Below are 12,129 nucleotides of genomic sequence, written 5' to 3' on the forward strand. Positions count from 1 at the left end.
TAGTGGAGAGGGGCAGGCTTGACGTCTCCCACTCCATCAAAATAATGGATACTTCACCTTGAGTCTGGGTAAAAAAGGAGTCACTGTAAATTGCTGGGGAACAGCAGACTGCAGGGTTGAAGTCGAACAGACAAATCAAAGAAACGACAAAACAAAAACAGACTGAGTATGAACCAGCATACAGTGAATAAAATACTAACATTCTTCTGGACAGGGACAGATCATGGCAGCAGTGTCCCAGACGAATCTGGGCAACAAAATGCCTTTAGTCTGGGCCTAGGAGTGGCACTTTTAAACCAAAAGCAGAATTACAGACTCTGCCAGCAGATCGCCATTCCTGGGTAATTTTAACAAACACAACCTCAAGAAGAAAAAAAAGAGCCACATAAAACAGGTTTATAAAAGCCTCACTCTGGAAATTCATCCTTCAACACACGCCCCATGCTGTAAGTGAAGACTGAGAGCTCTATCAGCTCTGTGGAAGTACTGCTGTGAGACAGAGATTCAGATTTTTTCACCCCTTTTACCAGCATAAACATCCACCACGGCCACACCACAGTCAGTGAAGTGGGAGGGGGAGTTACATCACTCCAGTGTGGCCTAAACACGGGGCTGCATGTCAGCCCCTGGCATGCCAGAGGCCTAATTCCAGACAGGGAGCGTGTGTGTCACAGTGGGACACCCCTGGGCACGAAGCAGGACAGGGCTCCGGTGGGAACGGAACACCCAAGGTCCTGACCCCTCAGTGTCGACCAGAACTGCAGGGAGACAGGCACAACAACCAGCAGCTGAGGAGCACTGACTCAGCAGGTCACGCTCGCGTCAGTGCGTAGACAAAATGAGTAAAATATTCAGCAGACTGGAAGAAACAATTAGGTGCTGCCCATGAGGTGCTTCCTCAGTTAACTGATCAATGTTAAAAGAGGAACAGCAAATAGCAAGCCACCACAGGACAGGACGCAGGTTCACTAAGAGGAAGACTAACAGCATGCTAAAAAGACACACCAAATGGCCTTTTCCTTAAAACAGAGATAATGAAACAATGCACACTACTAGAGGACTTATGGTAGACACACCTTCCATCATAGGAAATAATCAAACCTGAACAAAAGTGAACCATCGTCCCTTTCTGGTTCATCTCTCATGGCTTCTTTAAGTGATCCAACACAATTTGTCACTGAAGTAAGATGATCTGGATGAAAATGATACAGAAATAACCCTGCTGATTTATGCTAAATCGAAACATGAACTCTTATCTTGGTAACTGTTTTACAGATTACCATTACACAACAAGTCATTAAAAACAATAAAACAGTCAAACAGCATAGATATGCTGGATTAAAATTATATGGTTTGAGTTCATAAAAGTTCAGCCTTGACTGATAAACACTTCTGGGACAGATACCAACACACATTGATGATGTTTGTTGTTAGAAGGTCATTTCTTGTGGCAATATACAAACACATGTCTAATGAACCAGTGCAGGTGAATATTACCTCCTTTTAAACAGGCAGTTCTCTGAACTCTTGGCTCAGTAACACAAAGCCCTGTTGGGGGAGGTACTGCAGACGTGTGTCTGCCTGATTCTGAGTGGGCTCCCTGTGTGGCAACACCTGCTCGCGCCGCGCTTTCCGCCCATCGCCCAGGTGGAATCGTCATGGAGACGACTCTCCTCTCGAAGTTTTATTGGGGGGGAGAGAGGAACTGCTTCACCAGCAAGCCGGCCTTGATCATTTCACACAGAAAGGTTTCTCTGAATGTCCTTTCAACAAGGGCACAGTTCACATTCTGATCAAAAAAAGAATAAAACAACAAAACCACAGCAACTCTTTAGTGTCGCACGCTAACTTCATTCTCACAATGCCATAGTCCGAGTTGTACTGAGGAGGACAGACTCAGTTTTAAATCATCTTAATTAAGGCTGACTCGCTCTCTATTCCCAAGGAAATGTGTGTTTTCGACCCTTGCAAGAAGAAGCCAGCAGAAGAAAGGCCTTTGCTTTAATGAGATTTGTGTAATCGGGCCCCAGGGCCCGGGCTAGACTATAATTAAAGGTAATGAAAAGAAAAATACAAAAGGAAAATATTCCATCTCTGAAGAATTGGATACTGAAACGGGCACCAAAATAAATAAAGCAACTTGGACATTCTACACATGAGATTTCATTCAAAGATACGTCATTCTTGCAAAATACCAAAACATGCATTTGGGATTCCTACACATCCAATCAGACACTTCTTCTGAGATGCCTTTTTTTTCTTTCATAATATGGCATCTCAGTTAACCACTGGCTATTGTAAGCAAACAATTCTAATTGCCATGTAATGTTTCTTCCATGGAATATAATATGTTTTGAAATACAAAATATATATGGAATGTTATTTGTCAGTGAACCTTGTGATAGTTTACAAATCTTAACAATAAAAAGCAGGTTGAGCAGGGGTTAACCATTTATAAAGATCTCATGCTTTCATGACCTGGAATGTCCCTCACCCGATACTGTTGATGCTGACACAAATGCATTTAGGCTTTCACTCTTGAACAATGACTACCTCTGATTCCTGTTTTTCCCCTTCCCTCTTGTACTCATTGAAACGATTATGCGTTTGTATTTCTGTAAATGACATTTCCTACGAGACTGACAAAAAACATCTTACTTTACGGATCACTCTTTGCCCTGCAGTCTCTACATGTGGAAGTGAGCTGTGCTCTCAAATATGAGCAGTGCACCGCAGTTTGGTGTGATCCTAGAAAGCTGAAATTCCTTCACTCAGTTGGCACAGCACGTCAACATGGGGAATATTTCACGCCCCTTCAGAAGGACATCTGCTGATGCACGTCTCACTTTACGCCACAGTTTGGAGGACTACTTTGAAGACGTCTGTTGTTTCAGAGCAGATCCCTACACGGTCAGTCTGCTTTTGTGGTCTGTGACACCCTTTCATCAGTAATCCTCCATGCACATTAAAGTTCTCTCCAATACAGACACCCAAGAAGCCCATTATGTTAAACTCACACTGTTACCCAGCGAGAAATGTTAGGCGCTCTCAGATATGCCTCGATCTGCACAGCAACAGTCCGTAATACACTTTCTCATGGCTACGTGAGGCTTTTTACACTGACAAGTCCCGTAGCACTACAGGGATTACGGATAATCTAACAACAGTACTGAAAACGAGGGAAGTAGAAAAGCAACAATGAGCAGATTTGCTGTGCGATTCTCTGCTCTGGGTGGGCTAATAAGTTTCAACAGTGTGGCAAGATACTAAAAGCCAGCTTAAAATACAAGCAAATCCACAGCAATAGTGCCTCAGTGAAAGAGGGTAATCAGAAGTGGTTTGAAAAATACAATACAAAGTGGTTACTTGTAACTTGCTTTAGAAATGGATGCTTTGTGTAATGGCTGTTACTACAGTGTGCACCAGTTCCACGTTGGCATTCTGTCCTAACCTGTGCTCTAGGGAAGGAGGTCATTGTTGGTCACTTCCTTGGTAACAGGGTTCCTCCATGAATGGGAGCGATTGTAACATGAGCCCACCATAGCAAGAGAAGGACTTACACACTCATATGCACGCAGGCAAGCACACACCCATTCCGAGTGTATAGAGCACCTGGCCAGTGAACATATGTGAGGCCTTTAAAATTTTGCTTTTATATGCTGAACACACAAGATACCAACTCTGCATTCACTTACTGGAGTAAGGCAAGAGCAGCTACCTGTGCATTCACTGGGTAGCAAATTGAAGCTGTGATTAATGCTACCATTAACGGTTTAATTAAGTCAACCTAGATAAGTGTTCAGCAATTACACGAGAAAAACATTTTGGGTAAAGAGCCACAAAGACCCTGAAATAAATCGCCTGACTGGAACTTAGAATGGCATTTGCTGGAATGCTCCGAGTAACGAACACCAGGAATAAGCTTGAGTCCCTGGGATAGAGGGATGTACCAGGAGGCTCCTGGCTCCTGTTCCCAGGAATGCTTGGTATTCCCCTGCCCCCCAGCATGCCTCAATCCCCAGCAGCGTCTGGACAATTCAAACTTCACCCCGGGTGATCCGCTCCCCTTTACACAGCGGCCCAGTTCGCTGGGCTGGAGGATGAACAGACCCCCGCTAGGCACACATTACCGTTTTATGGGTCAAATTAGGGAGGTTTCTCTCAGACTGAAGACCTGTGTAAACGGAGCTGCTGGTGACCCATGCCATTCATCATTTCCTAAAGACAATATTTTCAGTGATCAATGAGAGCACATGACAATAATATGTAAAAATTTCACACATGGTTAAGAAGCTGGCCATTTCCTAACATACTTTTCCTGAAAGATTTTTTATATGCATCAATGAACTGAACCTAGAGAGTGTAATGAAAATATGTGAGCAAGTGAGACGTCTCTCATCACCTACAATGATTCACACACAATATCTACAACTGTCGCATTGCGTCTCCATACCAGAATCACGTAGCGCACATCATTATCAGGTGCATCCATGGGTTGGTCCATGGTGTATGCTGATAAATTCCTACCCTGGAATGGTAAAAATCACCCCATAACGTGACAGCGATGGAATGGAATGTGTGTGTGTACGTGTGTGTGTGTGCGCGTGTGTGTGTGTGGTGTTTTTTTTTTTTTTCTTCAGCCTGCAAAATCACATACAATAGGCATATCAGACACACTGGATGAGTGAATTTCAAACTGCCAGACATTCCACACCAAGGGGTAGTTTGTAAAAAATAGAGCTGTATTCAATCTAAGTCAGCTGCATGAACCAAAACACTCCAACCGTCACTACCACAACCATGCTACTTTCTTTGTTCTACATCATCACCCAACTTGGTTTGATTTCTTTCATGTTACTTAGTAATTTTGAACTCTACAAGGGTAAAGGTAAATACTCATGGACCCACCAATGGACCGGTCCTAAAATTACCCAATTCTGGTATTAGAAGCCTCACACACCAACACAAGGATCCAATTCAAAATCATCTGAGCTACACAATTCTACTGTGTAAACTCAGGGTGACATTCAAGGCTAGTGCACTGTTGTGGAAGTGAGCTGTTGCAGAATCTTTGGCTTATCAAATGCTTCTGCTAGGTTTAAGTGCAGGAGGGGAGGGGCTGCATCAAATCATTTTTAATATGTTTTGTAAAACATATGAAAACACTACCTCAAAATAAACTATGTTACTGTTTCATGGAATTGTGTTTTTTTGGAATTACTTTGAGTTGTTCAGGGGCAAGGCCATACTGGAGAGATTGTTGAAAATGTTAACAGTGTGCTTGTCTTCTCATCAAGCCTGTTTCACCTGCTCTAACCAAGGAATCTGTCAGAGACCTTGGGAAAACTGCATGAGAGAATGAATCCATTCCAATGAGTTATGTAGCATGCTGAGGTCATCTCCATAGTATGTACCATTTATCCTACGCCAAGCAAACAATATCTGACTGTGACCTTTGTCCCCATCTGTACCAACATTTTCCATGCTTCTGCTCATGCCCGCAGTATTATTTACACTCAGTCCAGAGCAAACAGAAACCAAGAGCACGTTAAAAAAAACACACATTCCCTCAGAGAGCCACAACCCTCTAATCTTCCAATTGTAAAGCCGTGTGTGGTGCGAGTCTTCAGTTCCCGCTGTTTGACTATGCTGTTCCTCCACTATGAGCAAAGCCACCTGCAAAATATACCAGGTCTGAAATTTGTTCAAAACTTTACACAAGATTCATATGTACATCTAAAATCACTAGTTTCAGCTTTGGAGAAAACCAACAGACTGAGGAGGATAGACACTCAGAACACTAAGAACTTCATTCTTCTGCAAACATAGGCTAGTCCTAACCCAAATCAGTGGTCTTCACACATCCTTAGGTCATTCTTTTTGGACACCAGCCCTACACTTGGCTCTTTGTTCCCCTTTTTTGCTTCATTTACATTGTCCAAAACTACATGAGGAAGTACAGATACTTGATTGAGGGGAGATGCCAGATGGTGGACCCATAGTGTATGATTGTGGGGATCTTGCATGTTACATGTCACATGTTATGTTATGTTACATTACATGTTGTTATTTGACAGTAAAAAACCTCAAAGCCAAGGCTGTAAGGCAATGCAGGTGTCCATTCAGAAACATAGTCAATGATCAAAGCTTTCACTCAAGAAAAAAGCGCTAGTAGCTTCAACAGGTTTCTCATTCCTGACCAGCATATAGCTTAAGGTTTGAATGAGCTTCCAGGTCACCTCCTCCCGCCATCTCCCTGTCACGAAAACCTCCTTATCAGGAGACCAGGAGTCTGTGACTTGATCTGCCACTGTCAACAGCAACCTGATCAAACAGGTTCCTCAGGTGTAAGAGAGTTGGGTGTGCCATCGGCCCCTGAAAATCCCACATCTTGGCACTGTATGGAACCCCAAAGGCCTTTAGGAAAAAAAATGAGCCCTTATCAATCTCTGAGGAGTGGAGTCCAATGGCTGTGCACTTCATCTGATTAACGTCACAGTGAATGTGCTGCTTCCATTTGCATCCCAAAGGCACAGCCCTTCTAGGCCTCTTTTTAAGGTCTTGTATTTCGTGATCAGCTACATAATTATCTCCTCACCCTAAGTCTGAATCACAACATTCACACTTAAGTAACACAGTGAGACTGGTACGGTGGAATTCAGGTATTCAAGGTTTTGTGTTTAATTCTAAAGAAGAGACATGCCACCAAGCACTACTGAATCCTGAATGCAAATAAAATTACTTTGCACCTCAGGCAAAGCATGATTTAGTTGGCAATTGCCTTTCCTTTTACTTTTGCATGAGCTGAGGTTTAGTACAAGCACTGAAGGCTGGATTCTGTGTCCCATTTCCTTCCATGTTCACAAATTGTGCATCCTGACCTGAAAGAACCATTGCTGTTCTTGAAAAAAAAGCAATGACAGAAATCAAAGAGAATACTTCTCCCTTTCTCACATGATTCAGTGAGAAATGAGATGTGCTACAGGGGAAAGGATTCAGCAAAAGAGACATTCAAAAGACTCGTATGTTGAAACTTCTCGTTATTACGTAACACAGTTAATGATTTTCCCAGATCAACTCTGTCAATAGAAACAAGCAAGGCCACACAATGGCATGCAAATGGTCCCTATGCGAAGAATCATATCCCAGCACTGTTCACTCTAGTCTTTTCCTTGGCAAAATAGAGGTTCAAAAAAGTGATAATTTTCCTACTGAAAAAACAAATACCAAGGCATACATTCAATATTCTGACAAGGCTGCTTTGTCTTTTACTTGGCGTTAAGAGTCTATGCAACTCGTATACTTTTTTCATACACATTGTCACAAGTTTAGCTTGTCACTGAAATGAAAAGAAAATATTAAGAATAAAAAGGGATAGTTGCTTAAATGTGTTATTGAGAGATAAGCAATAACCTCCAGAGTGGTTACCGCTGAGTGACTATTCCCCCTAGGTGTTTTTCATGAAACAAATACAATCCTGAAGTTTGTGGTTGATATTATTTTCAGAGGTGCCCTAAAGAAAACGTACACAAAAAAGAACATTCCCAAAAAAGCTGCTGCTAAACATTTTCTGCTTCATAATCATAACCTCAACAATCTCTATTCAGCTCTGCACTAATTACTGTCTAAGATGTAATATGATCCTCTCTCATGGCTGTTTACATTCAAATATAGGGATGCTCTGATCTGTATCATTCCTTGAGCAGATGTAGACTACTTCAGCCATTGGGGTTTATTAAATAAACTTGTTTTGGCTCTATTCTACTTCAGCTAGAGGTGTCTTTTTAAACATTTTTAACCTACTACAAGCTATACAGTATGATGTGGTTTGTTTATCGGACTGTGGTAATACGTAAATTCAGGAAACAATTTTTGCCCTCAGTCAGGAAATCTATACACAATGTATAAATGTCTGTTACTGCCAACATATTTTCCCAATTAGGACTGATTAGAGCGACAGTCTGTGACTGTATGAATTATTAAACTGAAACCAAGCACCGTCATGTGACCATATCGCCATGGTACCCCACAACAATCTGGAACAAGCCCAGCAGCGTTCTGACCACAGAGAGAGGTGACTGGATTGTTTCCTGACATGGTCTTAATTCATTCATTGACTTGGGTTGAATCACCTAATGATATGCTTGCCAAGACAGGACATCTGAGGCAGACATGCAGAAGCAATCCTGTGATACACAACTGGTCTTCAACGGCATAGGTGTGTTTGTAGTGAACCACACACAATGTGATAAAAGTGTTGACTGGTTAGGGAGGGGCATGATCATTATCAAAGTATGTATTTTCATCAAAAACCAAAAAGATCGAACTATGAACTGCCTAAAGCAGAGACACCATTATTATAGCTATGGGGTTATATTAAGGCCAGAGTAGGTTTCACCCCTTGGTGGTAAAGCAAACTTTGACATTTCACATATATACATAAGTATTTATACCAGTTTGTTCTACTCTTGTTAAGCACTGACAGTGCCACATTTATTACCTTAGGATGGTAATCGAAGGGATATGTATTGGTCCCACTGTCCTCCTCTGGGGACATCAAAGACACATCTTGGTTGCTTTAGAATGAAAAGAATCTCACCAGAGACCCATGTGCTGCAGACCACAGGCAATGGGGTCAAACCAATGAAACTCACAGTGTACTCATACTTAAGTAACCAAGACAGAAAAGACAGAGGGTGTTGTCTCTTTCAGTGAGACACTGCTCCTATTCTGAAAATTTGTAATAGGGACTTTGGTTATTAATTTATACAGATATGCGTAAACATTATATTTAAAATGTTCTTAAATAGGGCGTGGACGTGAGGAGAGGAAAGGTGTGTGTGTGTGTGTATGTGTGGTGGGGGTAACTCCATAGCAAGCCCTACATCTAGACATTGACTTATCTAGTTTTGACACTATGTCCCTTAAAATCTCTAAAAATGGTTAGTCTTGAGTTAATTCTACATACACATGACCCCATTGTCACATGCTTAATCTGTCACATAGTGTAATAATAGCTTTTGGTGTCTCAGAACCTCCCTGCCAGCCTACAACAAAAACTGGATGACTGTCAAAGTGGCTTCATGTCAAACTATATTTTCAAGCTGAATCAAGTTGACCGTGAAGTGTTGAATTCTTTGGTCTTCATATTTGTGTTGATGTCACTAGAGCAGTTCAGAGGCTCCTTTACGGTTTCATTATTTTTTCAATAAAAAAGTTCTTATTGATTTTTTCTTTATTTTGTTTTTGTTTGACAGAAAAGCTAAATAGAATGTTATGGTATGCAGGGTCATAACACTTTTATTTCGTTTTTTTAAATATTTTATGGTTAAGTGGCAAATGAACTGAATGGTAGAAAACTAAAAATTGAATTTGTTTAAAAATGGAATAGTTTAAAAAAACAGACATGGGATGTATATGGGAAACGGTGAGCACTGCCATATGTCCTTTCGTGGAAGAGGGTAACTGCTCAATGAAGTTCATGGGTGTTTCCGAGGCTACTGTTTCAACATAACTGAAATGGAATTTTCAGAAGCTGTGCCATTTTAAAAAGTTTTGGTATAATCATCATCCATTCATTTAACATACCATCGTGCCTCCTCCGTCTCCGTGCTGCCATAGTCAAACACCATTTCACAATAAAACAGGAATACACTTCTATAAACTGTCATTGGGACCAGAGCAAAGTCCGCCGTTGCTTGCTTGCATCACTTACCTTGTCTGACAGTTTTCAACCTGATGGGACCCTTGCAGTTCTTCATCACTGTCAGCACGTCATAGAGGGGCAATCCAGACACCGAGAGACCCTCCACTTCCAGTATTAATTCCCCCTGCGTCAATCTACCATTTTTGTAAACCACTGTATCTTCCTTAACTTGTCCGATGTACGGAAACTCTCCATCCTCCGCGCCTCCGAGCAACTCCACATTCAGCTCGCCACAAGCGTCTTTGCAGATTGTGCATTCGTTAACTCTGGTGGTCCAGTGGTTCTTCTTCTGTATCACTTTGGACATGGTGAATAAAATCCGATACAAAACAGGTGGCCCCGTCGGCGGATAAAGAGACAGCGAAAATCAGCTGTTTCATAGAACGCAGTTTCCCAATCAAATGCAGTAAACTTTCTTCTGCTTCTGTAGCAAGAATCCTGCTTAAAACGTTCCCCTTTCACTCTGCAAAATCAAGCCATTCCGATTCGAGGGTCCACTTTAAAGGAGCTCTTGGCCAGCTGGTTCTAATTGGCAGATTTTCTTATCCTGATTTCTCATCTTCTACAACATCTTTATCATTTGATCCCTCTGAGTCTTATCCTGTCTAATACTGTCTGCTTTACTTTCATTAACGTCTAGAGTCCACACTTATTTTATCTCCAGTTTATTTAGTTTTTGCCACCACTTTTCCTGTTTTCTTTTCAAAATCCCGGTAAGAAAGCGTTTCCTTTACCTAAGCGACGAGTTGGTTGGAGGTTTCACATCGATCACGGCTCCTTTAAGCAGGTACGACGTTGTCTTCTGTATTGTTACATTTCATCCTATTCTGTTTGTTCCTGCGATCGGGATCTACTGATAGTAAAGTCAGCGCATGCGTGCAACTTCCCTCTGGAGCCCTAAAGGGAAATCCTGGCAACACCTATTACAGGGTCCTAATGCTCTACATTTCCCCGCCCACCAAGATGTTTATAAACCGTAAACCGGATTTACCAAACTTGTTGAAACTGTTAATTGTTATCACAGTTCTTTTGCTTGAAGCTACTGCATTAATACAGAAATAATTTTCAAATACATAAGCTCACACAAAACCTTTATAAGTTATATTCTGAATCATAATCGTTCGAATGGCATGCATGAATAAAACTAATGTGAATGATTGACACATAAACCACCATAAAATGTGGAAGTCTAAACTCCAAAATTCTCTTACGGCTGTTGTTACCATGTGTAAGTATACGGCGGTATTTCATTTCCCTTAATTTTCAAATATAACAGATTTGCATACGATATACGTTTTGTGTCTGAGAAAATAGTCTCAAAGGAATGCACAGCGCCAGAGAACACGGAACAGCTTAACAGCGTGCTGATGATTCCATCTGTCAGAGGACTAAAATTCTGGTTCAGCTGCACGTGTCTGTCTTTGATGTTTTTATTTCCTCAGGCCACTGCCCTAAGCACTGCTCATTTCCCTTCAGATTCATTTCTTTCTGTCACCGGTGAATCAATACTCAAACATATCTTTAGAATATTATAAAAAAAGCACTTAATATGGTCTACTGGGACCATAGTTGTTGATGATGAAGAGTAGGGTGGGATTATGATCAACATATTAATAATAAATATTACTAATAACGATCATTTATACTATAGAGTTAATAATAATAATAATAATATGTGTTGTTGTGGTTATCATCATTATTCATTTGAGCCCTGTAAGATGATGACATGGGGTAAATATTAGATGACTGGGATAAGATTGTCTGGCAGGAGGGGAAGTTTAGTGGGATCTTATGAGTTTTAGACACCTAAAAATAACATCCAAAGTACTCTTGTTCCCATGAGAGTGGAACCAGTGGCCTGGATGGGATGGGAAAACTGAATGCTTTTAAGCTCAAACCTTGTAACTTCTCCTCAAATCAGCAAAACACCGGTCACACTCTGCCAGCATGTGCAGTATGGAGGTCGCTCACTCAAGCACTTAAGAGAATGATGAACGTGTGTGTGTGTGTGTGTGGTTGTGCGCGTGCATGCATGGTGTGCCTGCATGCGTGTGTGCGTATTGGGAATTGATGTGGCAGACATTCATTTTTTTCATTAGGTATGACATTTCTACCCTTTCCAGTTTCAAATCTTCAGATTTCACACCACAGTCTATGTCACTCACCACCTTCTGTCATTTTTTATGACTCTCTTTATCTAGCTTGTATTTGCCCTGAGCCAGTGCAATTTTTTCTGTGAACTGACCAGTGAGATGTTAATTTTATATCTTGGGCTTTCTGTGTAGATGCACATCGAACATGAACATTTTGTCCAGCACACTGCGCTACATTTGACAGCCAATGCACTGTAAGGCCCACTGCAAAAGTCAAAAAAGACAATTATAATGATCTGTCACATTTTTGCACAAATTCCTCTTAAAATC

The 12,129-nt window shown here is 41.3% G+C and overlaps 1 protein-coding gene across 13 annotated transcripts in view; it reads right to left on the reverse strand.

Moving 5' to 3' along the window:
* magi1b (membrane associated guanylate kinase, WW and PDZ domain containing 1b) overlaps window positions 1-10,542 on the reverse strand; it is a 133,865-nt gene extending 123,323 nt beyond the window's left edge. For all 13 annotated transcript variants that reach the window (XM_036530258.1, XM_036530255.1, XM_036530260.1 and 10 more), the window contains exon 1: window positions 9,716-10,542. In XM_036530258.1, coding sequence (XP_036386151.1) covers window positions 9,716-10,013 — 298 coding nt within the window. In that variant the 5' untranslated portion in view covers window positions 10,014-10,542. The remainder of the gene's footprint in view (window positions 1-9,715) is intronic.
* Window positions 10,543-12,129: the final 1,587 nt, after the last annotated feature.

This window comes from Megalops cyprinoides, chromosome 6 (genome assembly GCF_013368585.1).
Source record: "Megalops cyprinoides isolate fMegCyp1 chromosome 6, fMegCyp1.pri, whole genome shotgun sequence".
Classification (NCBI taxonomy): Eukaryota; Metazoa; Chordata; class Actinopteri; order Elopiformes; family Megalopidae; genus Megalops; species Megalops cyprinoides.